Here is a 22,391-nt window from a genome sequence, read left to right as displayed (position 1 = left end):
TCAGGTGCAATTTCACCATAGTCCTTTGAAATAATAATAATAATAATAATAATAATAATATTTATATCCCACCCTTCCTCCTGGCAGGAGCCCAGGGCAGCAAATCACACCTGTCCGAATTTTCCAACCAAAACACTGTTTACAGAAATGCATATACTAGGAGAAAGTATACATAGGAATGTATACATACAATGTATGACATGTAATGCATTTTTGTGTTATAGGAAATTGCGTGCAAAAACAAGCACGTTAGTTAAAAAAAAAGTGTGTTTATTAGGAGAAACCCACACTAGAGTGCTGAAGAATTTTCACGAGGATTTTAAAAAAAAGAAAAATCCACAAATTGCTGCAGAGATGTGAAGAATGGAATTTAAGACTGGAAAAAATGAGAAACTGAAGAAACCGAACTTGACAGATCCGTCCATCCCTAGACCTGAGACACCATCATTTGTACAGATTTGTTTTAGGAAGCAGTTGGCAGAACTAACGAGGGGAAAAAATGCATTGCCAAAAATATTTTGAAGCACAAAGAAGGTTTATTTTATTTTATTTAAAAAAAGACCCTACAAACGATTCTAGTTTGACGTCGGCATCAAGCCATCCATCCAAATGTGTCCGGGTTCCCATAAAAACCACAAGAGCTTTCAGGCTCATCTGCAAAAGCTGACTGAAGCAAACAGTGTCTCTGGAGTCGTGCTCTCGGAATTGAGTTTTGCTGTTGTCCCTGTTGGCACAAAAGCATGACCACAGACCTCAGACGGAGCAAAGTTGATTAGACTTTACTCTCACCCACCCGAAATCTGCATTGTTGCTGTGTGCTAACGTGAGTTATGTTTCTAGTGGCTAATGGACACAACACCAAATCATTGAACCATAGTGTTCAAAAAGGCCTTGGAGAGGATATCTAGGGCTCCTCCAGACATCATTTTTCTTGGGTGCTCTGATGATTTGTGCTCATGATGGCTTTGGCGTGGTTATAGGCCATTGTGCTTTCAAGTCTGTTTATGCCTTCGAGGGGTGTAAGAAGGCATCATTTTCCATTCCACCCTGTAGTCATCGCATGCAGCGCTGTTTCCGTTCCGCTGGGGTTTGACTCCTGCCCAAACCTACATTATTTGTAGCAAAATAACCAACTTACCAAATACTCTCCAGGCTTCTCTGTCTGGCTGCTGGGATTCTCTTCAGGCCACACCCCTCCCTAGCCACACCCCCTTTCCCCAGGCCACACCCCTCCCCAGCTTGCTTGGCTGGATGGAGAACAGAGAGAGAGGGGTGTGTGTGTGCGAGAGAGAGAATGTGTAGAAACTAACCTATTGTATAAAGGAACATAGGAAGTTGCCTTATACTGAGGGAGACCCTGTAACTCAGTATTGTTTACACTGACAGGCAGTGGTGCTCAAGGGTTTCAGGCAGGAGTCTCTCCCAGCCCAACCTGGAAAGGCCAGAGATTGAATATGCAACCTTCTCCATGTAAAGCAAGTGTCCTGTCACTGAGCTGCAGCCTTGCCTTTGAGTCACTGGGGGAGAGAGGGAGAGTTCCTAAACCAATCAACCTCCACTGTACAATCTGGGTATCATTTTGGATAGACAGCTCGCTGTTTCCAGAATTCACAACTCCAGCTTTGCAACTCTGGTTTTTTTTAATATATATTTCATTATCCCCCAGTCTGAGGTGCTGCTTTGAAGAATGCCCGGACTTACAAACTTTGTGTGCATTTGTCTCTGGAGAAAACGCGGCAGTAATTAAAGCAAGACTGGGAACGAATTTCCTTGTTCTCTTTTATTTCTGTACTGAGAAGGTCTGTCCCGAAAGAGACTTACACAGTCAGAAGCTGTTTTTTGATGAAGTTTTCCCCACAATGAGATCAAGCTGGGCTCCTGGTCTTTTTTTTCCCCCTCCTGTTTCCTTAGCGTAACTTTAGCACTGCCTTCTAGTGACAGGGGTGGGTGGTATGTATTAAAATGAAATTCCGTGTTATTGGTTTGATCTTTCTTTCTCCACATGTGCCATGTGTAATTCTGCATCCTGAACTGATGGTGCTGCCAACCCCCCATCGTGCCTCATGTGCGCATGTGGCCATGTGTCTTGCCAGAGAATGGCTCCTGGTTCTTATTACTTGTCCCAAGCTGGAATGTGCTCAGTGCAGTAAATGCAAACAGAGCGCCCGGGGTTTGCAGTCGACATGTACAGTCGGAAAAATTGTGAGGTTCAAGCGGGGTTATTAGGGGATATATTCTCCTTACACGCACACTGTATTCTGTGCTGATCAAAGAGAATTGGGCCACAACCGCAACATATATTTAATGCACTGTAGAAGCAGATCCACCCCGCATATTTAAAGCATATCCAATGCACATGTAAAGCATGTGATTTCCCCCAAAGAGTCATAGGGGCTGTGGCTTTCCTCTCCCAGAGCTACAAATTCCCAACACCCTTAACAAACTACAGTTCCATGCTTTTTGGGGGGGAATTTAAAAACCACCAGCGCAATCCTAACTAGATCTACTCAGAAGTAAGTCCTATTCAGTTCAGTGGAGCTTGCTCCCAGGAAAGTGGGCTTAGGGTTGCAGCTTAATTCCAGCAACATTTAATAGGACAGATAAATGAAAAGTCTTGCCCTGTGCCAGAATAGCACTAGTGCAGGGATCACATGAGCCTCCCTGGAGGAAAAGTTTCACAGATGATTTATATAATTCTTTATGGCTCATGATCCCAATATCTTGTGGAACACCTCTCCCGGCATGAACCTCCCCGAACCTTTAGATCTTCTTCTGTGGGCCTTTTCCAGGCCTCCCCTCTGAGGGAGACTCAGAGGGTGGTGACAAGGGAGAGGGCCTTTTCAGGTGTGACTCTCCACCAGTGGAATGCTCTCTCCAGTGAGGTCCACCTGGTGCCTTCATTGACATCTTTTCAGCGCCAGGTAAAGACTTACCTTTTCCTCCCAGGCATTTCCTAGACTGAGATGATGATGTTTGTTCCTGTGGCTTGTTTTATTGTTTTGTTTTTATCATATGGTATATTTATTCGTGTTTTTAGCAATGCTGTAAGCCTCTTGGAGACCTTCAGGTGACAAGCGACTATCAATTTTAAGAAATAATAGATGGAGACGCAACTTAGCAAGACAAAGCATACGAAAGGACCCAGGTCCAACCATCAGCATCTCTAGGTGGTACTGGGAAGGAACTCCATCCAAAGCTCTGGAACAGGTCTGGGGAACCTTTGGCCCTCCAGATGTTGCTGAACTACAACTCCCAACCTCCCTGACCGTTGGCCATGCTTGCTGGGGCTGATGGGAGTTGTAGTTCAGCAACATCTGGAGGGTCAAAGGTTCCCACTTCTGCTCTGGAAGAACCTCTGTCAGTTAGAGTAGACACTACTGAGCTGGATGGGCCAAGAGTCTGACTCTGCATAAAGCGGCTTCTTATATTTCTGGGCCAGGGTCGCTAACATTTCTTAGCGCAGTTGGAATTTTGAGAAAGTGCCGTGGGCCCCCATCACAAAATGGCCCCTTCATCTGAAAGAGCAGAAAAAGAGGCCAGGGCACAAAATGGTGTGGGCGTGCCTCCCATCAGCCCCCCGTCAATTAAAAAAAGGTGCCTACATCAGGCACCATTCCAATCACTCCCAGAGACAAGCACCCCTTCTCTGTTCTGAGCGGATGGGAGGCTGTGCGTGCAGTCCTGGCATCCAGTGAAAAGTCACGTTAAAGGGGGCATCTTCCTTATAGGAAAGGCTGACCCAGTGCATTGAGGAGCTGAGCTGGAACAGCAAGCCGTCTCTCATGCACTGTGGATTTTTGAGGGGACGTTTGTTGAGACGTTTTGCTAGAGACGGAACGAGTGTCTGCGCTCTGTTTCTCATTTTTCCAACCTAAAATGTGGTTCTCCGCATTTCTGCAGCAATTCGTGTTTTTTTTTTAAAATCCTAATGAAAATTATCTAGCATTTTAGTACACATGTCTCCTTATAAACACATTCTGTAGGCACTCTTGACTCATGTACACATTTTGCAAGCCATTCCTCACCATATAATGCGTTTTCTATGTTATTTTCATTCATATATTCATTTTTATGCACACTTTCCGCTGACATCTGCATTTTTGTGGAAACTGATTGGCAACCTGCATTTGCAAAATTCAGATGTGAACCTTTAAGGATGCCTGTGTTTTGGCTCTTACATTGTTTCAGAAAGTGCACATTAGATAGATTCAGCTGGAAATGTGAACTGAATCAAATTTCTCTCCCATCCTTAGTGGGTGCCATAGGACAGATCGGCAAGCACGCAGCTGCCCGCGGACACCACATTTGCAACCCCTGCTGTGTGCCCTCTCTCTAGTCACCTCTTGTCTATCCTTCAGAGGCGAGGGCACCCAGAAGACGACCTCAGTCAGCTTTGCAGTTTGGCTTTGTCACTCTGATGTTAGCATTTTAACTACGGCTGCACCGACTGTGGTGGTGTGTAATCAGTCTGAACAAATATATTCCAATGTATTTGATAGCTGGAATTGTGGGAGCAGAAAAGAAAAGTGTGTGAGTGAGAGAGAGAGAGAAAGAGAAAAATCCAGCACACGTGTAATTAATTTTCAGACATTCCTCTGAGTGCAGCTGCTGCATTTCTGTGGGATTTTGAATTGGGTACAGGCTGCGTGTGAGAGGGAGGTTGAGTGAGGAGGGATAGCATAGACTAGAGAATACACATTCCATGCCATATCCCTCACTGATTAGACTATTTATTTTGGTCAAATTGACCTGCCAAATCATGAGAAGGAAAATGGGAACTGGCCACTGGTTTTGCCGTGAGTCTCTCGCCTCGTGTCCTGCATGCAGAGAGGTGTTGAAAAGTTACAGGATTTCTGTGGGAAGCTAGAGGACACGTAGCAATTGGAAATGGAGCAGTGTGTCTGCCCCACAGCTTTTGCAGGCAGAAACAAGTATCGAAAGCGGGATTGTGTATAGCCGCCCTGATGCCATCGTGAACACAAGTGGAAAGACTCCGCTTTAGCAACAACAAGAACCACCCCTGGTCAGGCAGATGACATGCAGCCTCTCCACCTTACCGCGCTTACAGGACAGCCCAGCTGAGGTCTCACATGGATTTCAGGAAGTGTGAGCAATCAGCAAGCCTGCAGAATGCAGACCACCGCATAGAACAATTTTTGTAGAATTCAAGGACACTCAAGATCCCCCCCCCCCGGCCTCCTTGAAAGTAAGCAAGCACAACAGCAGCAGCAAAACCCACACGTCCTATCCATGAAAAGTTCACTGAAGTTTCTTCTTCCCTTGAAATTGTTTGAATGCAGTTTCTTTTATCATTAGCCAATGGAAAATGGTCAGCGGGAAAATAATGTGAAGGTAATTTTTTGGCAGAGCACGACTGGAAACACTTCTGTAAAGCCCTCAACCAGCATCCTGATTGGGGCAGACTGTGTTGCCAAAGTGAAACATTTTCTGGTCAAAATAGGAATTTGCTCGGCTCGTAGCGTTCAGAGGTATGATGAACTGGGCCCTGTTCCCTGGAGAAGTCCTTCTCCAGCTTTAGGATTTGAAACGAGATTCTGCAAAAGCACAGAATGTGTGTTTAGCTTAAGTTGGGGTGTTGCCATTTGTGTGAGGCCTGAAGAACTGCAGCTTAAAACAAATCGGAGCAAATTCTCCCAGCAAGTGATTTTCAAGGTTCTGAGGAGCTCAAGGGAAGCCAGGAGGATCTCTTGAGCTTTGAGGGGGGCAAAGAGAGCTGTACAAATCCTCAGTTTGTCTCACCAAGAACAGGGAAGCTCCTTGACTCAACTGAGCTGTACCAGGCCCTCGTTAGGCACATAGCAAAGTTTTCAACCAGGGCTTGCAGTAAGGAGGGACATGATAGAGGTGTGTAAAATGAGGCGTGGTGTATCATAGAATCATAGAATGGTAGAGTTGGAAGGGGCCTATAAGGCCATCCAGTCCAACCCCCTGCTCAATGCAGGAATCCAAATCAAAGCATTCCCGACAGATGGCTGTCCAGCTGCCTCTTGAAGGCCTCCAGTGTTGGAGAGCCCACTACCTCCCTCGGTCATTGGTTCCATTGTCATATGGCTCTAACAGTTAGGAAGTTTTTCCTGCTGTCCAGTCGAAATCTGGCTTCCTGCAACTTGAGCCCATTATTCCGTGTCCTGCACTCTGGGACAATCGAGAAGAGATCCTGGCCCTCCTCTATGTGACAACCTTTCATGTACTTGAAGAGTTCTATCATATCTCCCCTCAGTCTTCTCTTCTCCAGGCTAAACACACCCAGTTCTTTCAGTCTCTCCTCATAGGGCTTTGTTTCCAGTCCTCTGATCATGCTTGTTGCCCTCCTCTGAACCTGTTCGAGAGAAAGTGGATCAGGAGACATGTTTCTCCCTCTCTCATAATCCTAGGACTCGTTGCCATCCAAATGAAGCGGGATGTTGGAAGATTCAGTTAGACAAAAACGAGGACTTCTTTAGCCAGCACAGCATTAAACTGCGGGATTCACTTCACCCACACGAGATGTAATGATGGCCACCGACTTGGATGGCTTTAAAAGAGTGGACAGATTCTTGGAGGACACGGCTGTCATTAACTACCAGCCATGGGGACTGCTTTCTCCCTCCACTCTCAGAGGCAGCCTCTCTCTGAAGACCAGTTGCTGGGGCTTGTGATTGGGGAGAGTGCTCAAGCCCTGCTTTTGGGCTTCCCATTGGGACATCTGATTGGCCACTGTTGGAACAGGATGCTGATGGGCCACTAGCCCAGATTTTGGCCCGACCCAGCAGGGCTTTTCTTAGGCACAATCTGCGAGCTTTTCCCGTACCAATATCAAACCTGCAAATGCCCATTCTGAGTTGGGCAGAGGGGAGCCTGAAATGTGAATGACGATGGGGAGGAGAATGAGGTATAATGTCCCGTCACTCAAAGGTTGTCTTGAGAAGGCGATAAAGTACTATAGCAGGCATATTTGTTTCATCTAGTTGCAAGAGTCACCGTCGTGTACCACGTTGCATCACTTAGGCCAGCCTTTCCCAACTAGTGGGCTGCCAGATGTTGTTGGACCACAACTCCCATCAGCCTCAGCCAGCATTGCCAATGGTCAGGAAAGATGGGGATTGTGGTCCAACAACATCTGGAGGCCCACTAGTTGGGAAAGGCTGACTTAGGCTGTGTACACACCATATGTTTAAAACACATGGCTTCCTCCAAAGAATCCTGGGAACTGTAGTTTACTCCTCACAGAGCTACACTCCCCATCAGCCTTAACAAACTACAGTTCCCAGGGACAGCAAATGACCGTTTTTCTTGTTTGGGGGAAGCCATGTACTCTAAATTCCTTTAAATGTATGCTGTGTAGGTGGCCCTATGCAGAAGGAAGGTAGGGCAAAATTCTGCTGCTACGGCATTCCATTGTAGCTCAGATGTAGATCACCTGCTCTGTATACAGGGTTCAACCCCTGACATCTCAGGGGCTCAGAAGGACTCCCTGTCTGAAATGCTGTTGGTCAATCAGACGTCCCTGGGAGCCCATCAGAATGAAAAGGTGGAGTGTTAGCTACTGAAAAGAGGCTTCTCACTGGCTGACTCACCTCCTTTCACTCTGATTGGCTCCAATCTGCAGGAAAGGATGAGGAAGCATATGAGAAGACTCTTCTCAGTAGCTAACACCCCACCTTCATACTGATTGGCTCATAAGATGCTGGAGACATAAGGACCCTGCTCCCAAAAAAAGGAAGGGGTCTAAGAACTTCTCAAGACCGCAGACAACTACACCCCTGCAGTCGCTATAGAAAATACTTAGACAGAGAGACGAATGGTGTCACTTAGTGTAAGGCATCTTATATTCCTGTGAATACCGCTTACCCAGAAAACCCTATTCTTTGGGTTGCCATAAGTCGGGATCGACTTGAAGGCTGTCCATTTCCTTTTTTCATGTTGCTTTGAGATATATGCTGCATAGCCATCCTCACATTCCTTTTAAACAAGAAGCTTCCAGGTTTGTGCACATAGAACAGCCCACTTAATTCGGAAAAACAAAAAGAAATCCTCTTTAATAGCAAGAAGTGGTTTCGGTTTCAAATGCAGTTTACGGTTTCATACTGCGAGATGCTATTTTAGATTTAAGAAGATCACTTACTAAACCTGGCTAGTTTTTCCTCCCAGATGGGCAAATGGGAAGCCTGCTTTTGCCATTATTTTTTTTAAAACTGTTTTGTGAAGGAAGGAGGAAACCTCAGCAACATTATTTATGGAAGCCTTGAATGTTTTTTATTAACTTTTTAACAGAGCTGATTTTTTTCTTTCTTAAGAGCTACCACCAGGCTCATGAAACCCAAGACTCGCCCAAGTTCTCTCCAATATCGAGCCCTTTCCATCAGAATGTTGTCTCTCTGTTGTTTTTTTGTTTTGATTGTAAAAGAACCATAAACCACTTTTCCAGGTTTTGCTCCAAAAACCTCCCGTGTTGCACAACAACATCTTGACCCAGTTGAGTCCCTTTCGGCCCCCAAATAGTTGCCAGGGGCTTGCATGTGTGTGCATATGCCTGGATGCAAACTGCCCTGTGCTATTTCAGGCAGCAGTTTTATTTTGTTTGCTGGGGGAACCATTTACAGTAAGATAAGTACATGTTTGTGGCTTTCTCACTTGCACGCGAAGCCAAGTCTTCTCTCGCAGCTCCTGGCGGCTGTTTGGGGATCATGGATGCTCCTGAAAGAGCAGAGCCCTGGACAGTGGACCCCGTTCAAGACTTTGGTCCCATCTGCGCTATACATTTAAATGGCGTCTCGACAGACGTTGGTAGATTACAACTCCCATCGTTCCTGACTACTGGCTATGTCGGCTGGGGCTGATGGGAGTTGGAGTCCGACAGCATCCAGAAGGTCGCATGTTCAGCACCCTGGGTTAAAGATGATACACAGTCAGGGTTGTGTCCAGTGTCAGTCCTTTGAAATGAATAAATACAGTGATCTGTTAATTTCAATGCGTCCCCCTCTGAACTATCCTTTTAAAGCAGTATCATCCCACTAAAAACAGTCCTGGCTTTCCCCAAAGTCTCCTGGGAATGGTAGCATGTTAGGGGTGCCAAGAGACCCCTAATCTCCCCCCAGAGCTATAATTCCCAGAGTTCCCTGGGAAGGGGAATTGATTGTTAAAAATGGAAAATTATTATTATTATTATTTGGTTTACATCCCACCCTTCGTCCCAGCAGAAGCCCAGGGTGGCAAACAAAACATTAAAAACATTAAAAGATGATAAAAACAAACTTTAAAACACATTAAAACAAAACATATTCAAAAACGTTACTTAAAAAAGCTTTCAAAACATCTAAGATTGAAAACATTTTTAAAAAGGTTTAAGAACATATTAAAAAGCAATTCCAACACAGATGCAGCCTGCAAATGGAAATGGACAGCCTTCAAGTCGATCCCGATTTATGGTGACCCTACAAATAGGGTTTTCATGGTAAGCGGTATTCAGAGGGGGTTTACCGTTGCCTTCCTCTGAGGCTGGGAAGCAGCGGCTGGCCCAAGGTCACCCAGTGAGCTTCATGGCTGTGTGGGGATTCGAACCCTGGTCTCTCAGGTCATAGTCCAACACTCTAACCACTATGCCACACTGTATGTCACCTACTGTACAAAAGCAAAATGCACTTTTGTTGTTCTGCCCATTTTCTCCTCTGGCCCTGCCTGCCATTGGCATGTGGCCCCTGGAAATTTGCCCAGGAGGGAGTGTTTCCCTCAGGATGGAAAACGGTTCCATGCCCCTGACTCTAAAGAGGTGGCATTTTACCTTCTCCAAAACACAAGCACCTCTTTTTTTTTCCGGAGGGGAGGGGTGAGAGAACACATCTGCTGGAGGGTGACAGACAGATGCCTTCCAAATATTGCCGTTCATCAGAAGTTGTTTATGGAAACCCACTCAGCGTTTCCTTTCTCAGATATATTGTCAGCCAGTCTCACGCACAAAAAAACCAGACTGCAGGCCGTGAGAATTAAATGTCTCCAGAGTTTTTTGTGTGTGTCTGCTGAAAGGCCGGTGTATACATCCAGCAGGATCAAGTGGTAAAACCTTTCCTGGACTTTCCCACTTAAAGCTACAGATAGGGGGAGTCGTATTTTATGCTACCTTAAAAGAAAAAAAAAACCTTCAGAAATTTTGAATGCTAACCTATCAGGGAGCCTCGGCTTCTCCCTGACATACTATTTTCCTTCTGAGCAGGGAGAATGTTCTGAATGGTGGGGATAATTTAAATACTACTCCCTCTCCTCAGCCTGAAGTGGCGCAATCCGGGAAGGGCTCTACCACATGATTCTGCTGGGATCAATAAACTGCCCCTGAGAGAGAAGTAAAAGAGACAGGGCATTTCTCATGTTTTGGGGCGGAAGGACATTCTTTCACGGCAGCTGCTCTGCTTTGAGCAAGCTGCCTTGGTTCACAGGGAAGGAACGAAGTTCAGTGGTAGTTGTGGTCTACATGCAGAATATGCCAGGTTCAGTCCCTGACACCTCCAGGTATCTTCAGGGGACGGGGTGTCGCTCAGTGGTAGATCATCTGCTTTGCACCAGGATGTTCCAGGTTCAGTCCCTGGGATCTCCAGATAGGATAGGATGATGATGTGAGCAGTTCCCAGGTCCCTCCTTTGTTGCCAGATTCTGGGGGTGAGTTGTGTTTGGGTTCTGGGTGAGAGCCAGGATGGATGGATGGAGTCCTGGGTGAGAGCCAGGAGCCTGAGAGGGTATGTATGTTAAAAGTGGAAGGAATTGATGATGGGTTTTATTTATTAGTAATTTGTACTGGTGCCACACTTGTAGATGTAATATTGTGTATTTTTGTAACATTTGCTGTTTATTTTGTATGATTTTGTTATTTGCTAGTATGATAGAATGATTATTTATTTATTTATTTATTACATTTATATACTGCCCCATAGCTGAAGCTCTCTGGGCGGTTTACAGCAATTAAAAACAATAAAAACAAATATACAAATTTTAAAACACACACACACAAAACAATTTAAAAACACAATTTTAATTTTTTTTTAAACAATTTAAAAATATATACTAAAATGCCTGGGAGAAGAGGAAGTCTTGACCTGGCGCCGGAAAGATAACAGTGTTGGCGCCAGGCACACCTGGTCAGGGACATCATTCCATAATTTGGGGGCCACCACTGAGAAGGCCCTCTCCCTTCTTCTGTATATTTTTGCCATTTCTGTGATTGCAAACCGCCTTGAGTGCAGTGATGTAGAAAGGTGGTATACAAATTAAAAATGAAATGTAACGATAGGTGATGCCCCCCATCTGAAACCCTGGAGTCCTGCTGCCTTAGATGGTCCTGAACTTGACGGACCAACAGTCCGAATCGGTATGAAGCTGCTTCCGATGTGCCAGGCAGGGCTGGGAAAGATCCCTGTTTGAAACCACACAGACCTGCTGTTCGTGTCATTGTAGGGCAGCCTTCCCCAACCAGGTGCCCTCCAGATTTCTTGGACGACAACTCCGACCAGCAGCCGCCAGAACTAACTGGGCTGGTGGGAGTTGCTGGCCAAAACATCTGGAGGGGCCCCAGGTTAGAGAAGGTGGGTATCGACCACATGTGGGGAACCAGCTGTTTCGTACCATGCCACTCCCCCACAGCCGCCATTTTCTGACCGGTGCCCACGGCACTTTCTCAAAATTCCCATGGTGCCCACTGGCCCAAAAAGATTGGTGACCCCTGGCCCAGGAACATAAAAAGCTGCCTTATCCAGAGTCGTAGCCACAGTCCATCCAGTTTGGGATTGTCTTCTGTAGTTCTTCAAGAGCAGAAGGGGGGAACTTTTAATCCTCCAGATGTTGCTGGACTACAACTCCCATCAGCCCCAGGGAGCATGGCCAATGGTCAGAGGTGATGGGACTAGTTGTGCAGCAACGTCTGGAGGGCCAAAGGTTCCCCAAATCTGGTGTGGGCAATATTGGATGGACCAATGGTCCAACTCGGCATTGAGGCAGCTTCCTCCGTACCTTCAGGCCGGAGGCTGTAGCTCTGCGGTAGAGTGCAAACGTTGCATGGGCGAGGCCTCCAGATCAGTCCCCGGTTGGGACAGGTACCACAGAGACCACCAAGTCCCAATCAGGGTAAATTGGGGTGGAACAACAATACAATATAAAATACAGAATAAAATACAATGCAGTCAACCATAACCATTTTAAATAGCAGCGGTATAAAACAATGTAGGGCAATCAATAAACAATTTAAAACAATCATAGAAAAATTAGCCCACCCCGGAGATCCCGAAGGCCTGTCCAAAGAGCCAAGTTTTTAAGGCTCGTTGAAATGTATCCAGGGAAGGGGCATGGCGGAGATGGAACGGGAGGGAGTTCCAGAGAGTGGGGGCCGCCACTGAGAATGCCCTCTCTCTAGTCCCCACCAACCTAGCTGTTTTCATTGGTGGGACTGAGAGAAGGCCCTGTGTGGCTGATCTAGTCGGGTGGGCTGGGCCTGAGACAAAAGTGGGCGGAGCAAGGCATGTCGATTTCACCTCTACACCATAAGCTAGTTTCTACACACCTCTCTCTGCCCTCCATCCAGGCAAGGAAGAGGACTTCTCTGAGTTCAAGTACAGCCAGGCGAAAAACACTTGAGGAGGGTGCACAGCGGGGCCAGTGGGGGTGTGGCCTGGGGAGAAAGGGTGTGGCCTGAGCAAGGGCATGGCTTGGGAGAGTCCCTAGGGTCAGGTAGAGAGGGCCGCATTTGGCCCCCTAGCCTTCGTTTCTGCCAATAGTGGCTGGTGGCGCCATGCCAGCAGGGCAGTGGAATCCGTTCCGGGTTTTAGTCTGAACTTTCAAGGAAGACTAGCCACCGATAGTTTCTGCAGTCCTGGTGTAAACAAACCAGTGATCCGACTTCATATAAGCCTGTTCGATGTTCTGTGTAGGAGGCAAGGCTACGAAAATTGTGGAAAGGCAAACTTCTCTGTGTTCCTTCAAGGTGTTTTGAAGCATGACTGATAGTATAAAAGCTTGCCCATCGTCTTTTTCCCCCCCCTGCATGGCTTTTAGCCAGAAAATTAACTTCTCATGTCTTCTTTATCTCACTGAAAATTATTTGAATGCATCTTCATTTGCCATTGACTGCTTGGGCTGTTTTTATCGTGGTCTGAACTCGTCGGGGCACTTAGAGACACCCCCCACACTCCTGTCACACCCAAGGACAGCCGCTTCCTTTCTCAAACAAAACCTCAACAAAACTTGTTCTTCAACCTCGACACCTGGCGGGGAGAGGAGAGTTTCTAACGTGCAGAGAAAATTGTTGGTTAGATTCCCTCCGTTGGGTTGTTCCAAGTTTTAGCCTTTGATTATGTCACTGAAGCTACATGGCTGAAATTTCGATCCAAGGAAGACAGTCCAACATTTCTTTTACAGAAGGAGAAGAAACAAAATCACATATCCAAAGCATACTGGCCTGTTTTATATCAGAAGCGCATTTTTCTTTGGATGAGTTCCATATGTGGGGTGCCGTGTTCAGTGCTCAGTGATGCACCAGCCTGGTTCTCAAAAAAAAAAAGTTACTTTTTTGAACTACAACTCCCATCAGCCCCAGCCAGCATGGCCACTGGCTTGGGCTGATGGGAGTTGTAGTTCAAAAAAGTAACTTTTCCAAGCTCTGACACTGTAAGACCTGGCCCTCGAGACCTCTGTATGGTCCCTGGAACTCTCCCCTGGCCCACAGCCCTCACCGATCCCCAGATGTTTTTGCCTGGCTAGAATGTGGCCTTGAACTCTGTTCATGTCTGTTGCTTGCCTTGATGACAGACAGAGAGGGGTGTGTGAGTGTGTGTAGAAACCAGCCTCCTTAACAAAGGTGAAATTTGCATTAGTTGCTCAGCCCACTTTTGCCTCTGGCTCAACCCAACATTGACAGGTGGCCCTCGGAACATTGCCCAGAAGGGAATGCGGCCCTCAGGTTGAAAAAGGTTCCCCATATCCCCGCCCTAATGGAACTACGTCCAGCGAGTTCCTCCCTGGACCCTTTCCCACCTGTGTTGCAGTGCTAAACCTAAGTATGGCTTGGCCACGAGCTCTAGCCAAGAACAAGTTCAAGGTTCCGGTTTTGGGGTACAAAGCCCCATGTAAGCCCCCCAAAGTGTTTCTCCCCCCCTTTTTAACACACAGCACATAGAGAAAGATGCCAGCTTAGTTTTCACCCACACTCACACATACACACACTTTTGCCTTTGGTGCAGTCACAGAGGCACCCAGGCCAGGTTCGAGGTTCTGGTTTTGGTGTACAAAGCCCTACACAGCTTGGGACCAGGATACCTGAAAGACCGTCTTATACCTTACATACCCAGTTGATCACTGAGCTCTGCAGGTGAGGGCCTCCTGCAGATATAATCTTATCAGGTCCATTCTGCACAATGTAGGAAATGGATCTTTAGCGTAGCGGCACTGACCCTTTGGAATCCCCTCCCCTTAAATATTAAACAGGCGCCATCTCTGGTGTCTTTTTGGCACCTTCTGAAGACTTCCCTCTTTCAACAAGCCTTTTAAGTAGAGACTTGATCCCAGTCTGTGTCTGTGCTAGAATTGCTTATTTATTCATTCATTCATTCATTTAGTTATTTAAAAATGTTTCTATCCCGCCTTTCTACCCTATAATAGGGCAGTCAGGGCGGCTTACAAAAATAAAATCAAACACATGCATAATAAAATTGTAAACAAAATCACAAAAACATTAAAATAAATTAAAATACATAAAATACAATACACACATACATATATACATATATATAGGGAGTAGTACTAAAGGGACTACAAAGGTAAACTTTAACGCAGAAGGCATAAAATCAGTGTCAGGCTCCACCTTCAGTCTAAGATGTGTTTATTTTAAGATGTGTTTATTTTTTTTAAAAAAAAATGTATTTAAGATGTTTTGTTTTAATATGTTTTTTAAAGGTGTTTTGTTTTAATATGTTTTAGTCTTTTGTTTTTAAGATTTGGCCCAGTCGCTGCCTCTCAGCCTCAGAGGAAGGCAATGGTAAACCACCTCTGAATACCTCTTACCATGAAAACCCTCTTCATAGGGGCACCATAAGTCGGGATCGACTTGAAGGCCGTCTATTTCCATTTCCCAAGTGCCATTAGTGTTTTTCTTTGCTGTCCTGGGCTCCTTCTGGGGGGAAGGGCAGATTATAAATTTAACAAACACCCTTAAAGAAAGTATCTGTTGACATAGCACCTATCTGGCGCAAAATGCAGTGACCTGGGTCACCTTTTCACAATACATTTATTCCACTATTATGCCACTTTCAACAGTCATAGTTTCCCCCAAAGGATCCTGGGAACTGTAGTTTGCTGAGACTTGGTAGAAAGCTCTCCTCACAGAGCTGCAATTCCTAGAGTGGTTTAACAATCAACTCCTCTTCCCAGGGAACTCTGGGAATGACAGGTCTGTGAGGGGAATAGGGGTCTGAGGACCCTTAACAAACGACAGTTCCCATGGTTTCTTTGGGGGGAAGCCATGACTGTTGAAAGTGGGATACTAGTGCAATAAATGTATGGTGTAAATGTGGCGTTGAGTTCACTGCCAATTAACCACCAAGCTAAATTCAAGGTGTTGGTTCTTGTCTACAAAGCCCTGTACAGCATGGAACCAGAATGCTGAACAGACTGTCCCACCCCTCATACTTTTTTGAACTACAACTCCCATCATCCCCAGCCAGCATGGCCACTGGATTGGGCTGATGGGAGTTGTAGTTCGAAAAAGTAACTTTTCCAAGCTCTGTATAGCTTGTTGATCACGGCAATCTGATTCATCCTATCAGGAAGTCCATTCCGTACAATATAGGGATTGGGCCCCTAGTGTGGCAGCACCTACTCTTTGGAACTCCCCTTCTGTCCACATCAGTCAGACATTGTCCTCATTGATTTTTTCAGCACTGGCCGAGAGCCTTCATTTCCCAATGAGCCTTTTAAAGGGAAGGCCTTTATGCAATGGGTCTGCATTGAATTTGAAATTGCTTGCAGAATTGTGTGGTTTTTTTAATGGATGTTATCCTTTTGACGGTGAGATCGCTGTGAGATATTTTATGGGAAGCGATTTGTAAATGGAATCGAATCAATAAGAATGGAAGAAGAGCCTTGAGGCAGGATCAGGCCAGTGGCTTGTCAAGTCCAGCATCCTGTCCTGTAATGCCCATTATGGGAAGCCTGCAAGCAGGAGCAGAATGCAACAGCACTCTCTTCCCTTGGGACTCCCTGCAACGGGTACACAGAGCTATACCGCCTCTGACAGTCTTGCTGGCCCGTACCATTGCAGCTTCGCCTCTCGGACCTCATGTCCTTGCACTAATCCGGTTCTCATTTTCTCTCCTAGCTGTAAACACCTGTGCTATCAACAACGGCGGGTGTGAACACGACTGTGTGCAGCTGACTCTTTCGCAGCATCGCTGTCAGTGCCGGCAAAATTACCAGCTGAAGGAAGATGGGAAGCATTGTGTGGGTGAGTCTCCCCAGCTTTGGAGGGCTACTAGGAACAATTGTGGGACTATAGGAAGCTGTCTTATATTGAATCAGACCATTGGTCCACCTAGCTCAGTATTGTCTACCCTGACAGGCAGCAGCTCCAGGGGCTGGACGGTGGCTGTATGTCAGTGGGGCAACGGAATCTGCTCTGAACTTTCAAGGAGTTGTCCAAGGTGCTGAAATAGGTTTGGGACCTTGGACGGCTCGTCGAAAGGCCAGGCTAGTTGCAGCACCTTGGACAGTTCCTTGAGAAAATCCTGGAATGGATTCCACTGCCCCACTGACATGCGGCCACCAGCTGCCACTGAGCAGCTCCCCGTGGTTGCAGCTTTATCTAGAGACACCATGAACTGAACCCCGGAACGTTTGGCATGCAAAGCAGTTGCTCTGCCACTGAATGGGGGACCGTCCTAACAGCACTGTAGGCAGCTCCCTTATACGAGCCAGGCCCTTGGCAGATCGTGCTCAGCACGCTGGTTGGCAGGGGTGCTCCAGGGTTTCAGAGCAGGGGGCATGCCCTGCCCTGCCTGAAGGTGCCAGGGATCAAGTAATCTTACAAAATGACATACCAAAAATGCATCAGATTAGAATAGAATCATCGAATAGTAGAGTTGTAAGGGGTCTGTAAGGCCATCCAGTCCAACCCCCTGCTCAATGCAGGAATCCAAAGCATTCCCGACAGATGGATGTCCAGCTGCCTCTTGAAGGCCTCCAGTGTCGGAGAGCCCACTACTTCTCTAGGTCATTGGTTCCATTGTCATATGGCTCTAACAGTTAGGAAGTTTTTCCTGATGTTCAACTGAAATCTGGCTTCCTGCAACTTGAGCCCATTATTCCGTGTCCTGCACTCTGGGTCGATCGAGAAGAGATCCCGGCCCTCCTCTGTATGACAACCTTTCATGTACTTGAAAAGTGCTATCATATCTCCTCTCAGTCTTCTCTTCTCCAGGCTAAACATGCCCAGTTCTTTCTGTCTCCCCTCATAGGGCTTTGTTTCCAGTCCTCTGATCGTTCTTGTTGCCCTCCTCTGAACCTGTTCCAGTTTGTCTGCAGATTAGGGACAATTGCTTGTAATAATGTGTGCACTGCAAGAAATACACACTAAAACGCTGACGAATTTTCATGAGAGCTCCTGTTCCAGGAGGCTGCAAAGCCTGAGGAGACAGCTGTGGGTGTGGAAAGGGTCCCAGGGGCCAAACAGACTGTGAGGGCTTGAGATTTCCAATGCCTAACCTAAACCCACAAAGAACTATGAGATCTGGACTGAAAACTCTCCGGGGGGGGGGGGAGGAGCAGCAACAGTTTACATTCAGAGGGTTCTGTTTTGTGGCAAGTGCCAGGCCAGTGCCAGAGGTCGGCATTCCTGGGCCCTGGCCAAGGCTCATGGTCCAGTAGGGGCCCAATGCCCATTGCTGGAGCTCCCAAAGAACTCTCATTGCTTGGCTGGGGAGAGACCCAAGGAGGAGTCATATGGGTCAAGAGGGCAGTGAATGGGTAGGAGGGGGTGAGGAGGTTGGTGTGCAGAGGGCATCGTGCCCAAGGAACATGGGAAGCGTCCTTAAACTGAGTCAGACTGGCTGGTCCATCTAGCTCAGTACCAGTGGTACAGTGGGGATTTCAAAAGTGCAGGGCCCCTTCCTGAGACTCACCCCACGCCCCCTCACAGCCACGCCCCCTTCCCCACTTGCCCTCATCTCTCTTGCACTGTGTTGTCTCCACAGCAGGCGTCCTTAGGAGCCAGTCATCATGAAAGTGGAGACAGTGTGTTAGCTACTGAGAAGAGTCTTCTTTGTGGCTGATTCACCTCCTTTCACTCTGATTGGTTCTAATTAGCGTGGAAGGACAAGGATTCTCAGGGGCTAACATGCACCCCTTTCATGATGATTGGTTTGTACACAGGGACCTGGCTGGGATCCTCCTCCCAAAAAAGTAAGGAGTCAATAAGCCCCCACAATCCCAGACAAGTATGCCCCTGTTCCGTATTGTTGACACTGATAGCGACTCTCCAGGATTTCAGGCCTCTCCCAGCTCAATTTGGGATTAAACCTGGGACCAAATCTGAGATGTGGTCCTTTCCCTTAAATGTAAAATAAGATACCAGTCCACATGGTTCTCAGTGAAGAGCTGTTTGAATGGGAGTATAGGAACCTGCTTTACCCCGAGTCAGTCCATTGGTCCGCCTAACTCAGGATTGTTTACAACAGGGGTTCCCAGACTGTGGGTGGTCCACGAACTTCATTTAGGTGGTGTGTGGAGTGTCTGTGGATTTGTGACTGAAGATGGGAGATGGCACGTCCCTTGCGTGAGATATTGATATTGATTTTATTGCTTCTTTTATATTTTGAATTGAATTTGATGGACAACATGTAAGAAAGGAAGCAAAGAGAGAAGCCCTTGAAAACCATGCAGCATTTAGCACAGCGCATTACAATGGCTCCGTCGGGCAGAAAAAACCCACTAAGTGGTCCACCAAGGCCCTCAGCAATTTTAATAGTTTTTTCAAGTGGCCCACAGGGAAGAAAACACGTGGGAACCACTGGCCTGCAGTGACTGACAGCAACTCTCCAGGGTTTCAGGCAAGAGTCTGTCTCATCCCTACCTGGAGATGCCGGGGGTTGAACCTGTGGACCACCTGCCTGCTCTGCCTCAAACTGCTTGCTTGCTTGCTTGCTTTTGGACTGTCCCCAAGTGACTTTCAGCCTCCCTTCTCTTCCCAGTGCGAAACGCGTGTGCCGACCGGAATGGAGGCTGCATGCACCGATGCCAGAGCCGCCGTGGGGTGGCGCATTGCGAATGCCACCCTGGGTACAGACTCGCAGCTGATCACAAAGCGTGTGAAGGTAGGAAGCGGCATCACGAGGTGCTTGCGCGAGCTCTCCGGAGCTGCCCTGTTTTCTCTCCCCACCCCTTCCCTGCAAATGCCGTCCTAATCATCATGGATGTTATAATTAGTTGCTTGGTCTGGTCTAGGAGGATGATAAATGAGCCTTCATCTGCCGTCGTAGATAGAGCCGGCGACCCGCCACCCCAAAAGAAATCTTGTTTATTTTATGCAATTCATAGAATCCTTTCTAGTTTTGTTATTTTAAGGAAAAAACCCGCAGGCAGGCAGACAAAAGGCTGCAGGTCTGGGAGAAAGATTCCCTAGGACAGGGGTAGCCTGTTCCAGTGAAAACATTCTCAGAGCAGTAACAGTAATTCTTTCACCCACTGATCTCTGGGTTGCTAGGAATGGTCTCCTTCAGCCATCAAGGGCCTGGGTAAACAGGAATATTTTCAAATTCCTCCTCAAAGTCACTTATGATGCAGACAGACATACCTCACCGGGGAGGCCTCCCGCAACCAGGGAGCCAGCACTGAAAAGACCTGATTTGTCCAATGAGGACAAATCAATCGGTTCTGTCCAACATCTGGCTGACTCCGAGTTCACCTATTGGAATTAAGGGGCATGTTTGACTTAGGTCCATTCATTTCAATGGGTCTGCTTTGAGTCAACATTCATTGAATGCAACTCTCTGCACGTGGATGGTTTGGGAATTAAAGCATGGGATCTTAATAACCTGTCTCCATGACATCACTTGTCTCTGTTTTTTCTTCCACTCCTTTCCTCCACCAAGATATAAATGAATGTGCAGCAGGGCTAGCCATGTGTGCGCATGGCTGCTTGAACACCCGAGGCTCCTTCAAATGCACCTGCAATCCAGGATACGAGCTGGGAGCGGACGGCAAGCAGTGTTATCGTAAGTGCCCATCTCAACGTTGTCAGGCTTTCCCCTGGCATGCCGCAGAATCTTTTGCTGGCCAGCATAACATTTCGGGGACTATTTCAATAGTAAGGGCACGCAGGGGCAATATATAGTTGGCCCAGTTTTAATCTGTCTGTTAATTACTTTGAGACTGTTATGTCTTCTTTTTTTTGAGAATCAACAAAATTATATTGAAAAATACATTTTTTCTGCACTTAGATACAAAGAAAAAAGGGTACAGTACCAAAAAAAGGTATTCAGCTGTACGAAATCCATAGATTGTGGAAAGATGTGGGGACCTTTATATTGCTGTCAAACACATTAATGTAGGAAATAAAACTCCAACCATTCCGTGACAAACGTGCCCTTCTGTTTTCTACCTTTTGCAATCTTTATCTTTTGTGTCAGTTTTTCTATTAATGCTAACTGCCAAATTTTGTTGTACCATAAGAGCATGGCTGTTTTGCCTTTTTTTTAGGGGGGGCTGTCAAATTAAGGGATATGCTTTTTTATCATATGTATTTGTGTTTTTTAAAAAAAATAAGCATCAAATGGCACTTCAACAGAAGCATTTTCTGGATACTTTTTTGGATTCAGTGTAATTGCTGAAATAATATATGTGATACTGTGGCGAGAGCCAGTGTGGCGTAGTGGTTAAGGTGCTGGACTACGACCTGGGAGACCAGGGTTCGAATCCCCACACAGCCATGAAGCTCCCTGGGTGACCTTGGGCCAGTCACTGCCTCTCAGCCTCAGAGGAAGGCAAAGGTAAACCCTGCTGAATACCGCTTACCATGAAAACCCTATTCGTACGGTTGCCATAAGTTGGAATTGACTTGAAAGCAATCCGTTTCCATTTTCACTGTGATTAACAAAACAGAGGGTTGCATCGAATGTTAATTCTACTCTGCGGGCCATTTGAAGTTAATAGGCATGACTACCTTAACATCCATTAATGTCAGTGAGTCTACTCTGAGTAGCTTAGTTGGACAGAATCCAGAGGTTTAATTTGTGTTGCAAAATGCTTCAGCTTCTGCCTTCATCAGCTGCTCTGGTGAAAATGAAGGTCAACGGTCAGCTGTCCTTCTCCAAGGATAGCAATCTGAAGGTTCTTATGAGTTACCAGAGGACCAGAAGATTGCAGCCTAAGTAAATAACTGTATATGGTGATATCCCTTTGACATGCAAGTGATTCATAAATGAAAGAAGAATAAAATAAAATTGTAAGAATGGAAAATCAAGGGCAATGCAGACCTGTGAATTTCAAACTTCACTTTTAAGATCTTTTTTTAAAAAAGCTGAAACTGTAAATGTGTGCAAATAGAGTTGCAGCCAACTAAGCTTTACTCAGAGTAGACGTCCAAATGAATGTTAATTAGTCACATCCATTAGTTTCAATGTGTCTACTCGGAGAAGGACAACCATTGGATACAACTCTGTTTTTTCTGACATGTTGATTTTATGCAAAACGTTGCTTCTCCTTGGACACAGTCAGTAGATGACTCTGGGTTGTATCCTGTGCTAGGCCTACTCAGAGTAGACCCATTAAAGTTGCAGGAGATGACTGCCTTCGGGTCATTACTTTTAATGGGTCTACTCTGGGTTGGATTATAACTGGATACCACCCAGGGTCATCTATTGACTGTGGTCAAACAGAAACAAGTTGGATGCAACTCGCTGCAGACAGTCGGTCAGTAAGGAGTTTCATTCTTTCTCTTAACTTTTCCAGGTATAGAAATGGAAATTGTGAACAGCTGCGAGACGAACAACGGGGGCTGCTCCCACCTCTGCCATCACACCAGCTCTGGACCCGCCTGTAGCTGCAACTCAGGATATCAGCTGGACGAAGACAAGAAAACTTGCATCGGTAATGGAATGACTGAGCTGGTAATTTGTTAAGGGAAGAAAGAATCTATGCTGGGTGTATTATAGAGTGAGGAATGGGAGGATCTGTCAAATTCTCATTTTTTTCCTCCATTCTCAAATCCAGCTCTCTGCACATTGGGTTGGATTTGACTGAGTCCTACACAGAATAGGCTCATTGAAATCAATGGACCAAGTTAGTAATGTCAATGAACTTTGATAGGTTTACTCTGACATGCTACCATTCCCAGGGGTCAAATAAGTCTCTTGAGACTCATCCCATAA

General features: G+C 46.3%; 1 protein-coding gene across 6 annotated transcripts in view; it reads left to right on the top strand.

The window, feature by feature from the left end:
* Positions 1–22,391, top strand: part of MEGF6 (multiple EGF like domains 6) — a 177,255-nt gene that overhangs the window by 103,274 nt on the left and 51,590 nt on the right. For all 6 annotated transcript variants that reach the window (XM_061600698.1, XM_061600697.1, XM_061600700.1 and 3 more), the window contains 4 exons: positions 16,349–16,474; positions 19,215–19,337; positions 20,115–20,237; positions 21,973–22,110. In XM_061600698.1, coding sequence (XP_061456682.1) covers positions 16,349–16,474; positions 19,215–19,337; positions 20,115–20,237; positions 21,973–22,110 — 510 coding nt within the window. The remainder of the gene's footprint in view (positions 1–16,348; positions 16,475–19,214; positions 19,338–20,114; positions 20,238–21,972; positions 22,111–22,391) is intronic.

Source organism: Rhineura floridana, chromosome 18 (assembly GCF_030035675.1).
Source record: "Rhineura floridana isolate rRhiFlo1 chromosome 18, rRhiFlo1.hap2, whole genome shotgun sequence".
Taxonomy (NCBI): Eukaryota; Metazoa; Chordata; class Lepidosauria; order Squamata; family Rhineuridae; genus Rhineura; species Rhineura floridana.
The sequence above is the reverse complement of the archived record's forward strand: the minus strand, read 5'-3'. Positions and strand labels throughout refer to the sequence as shown.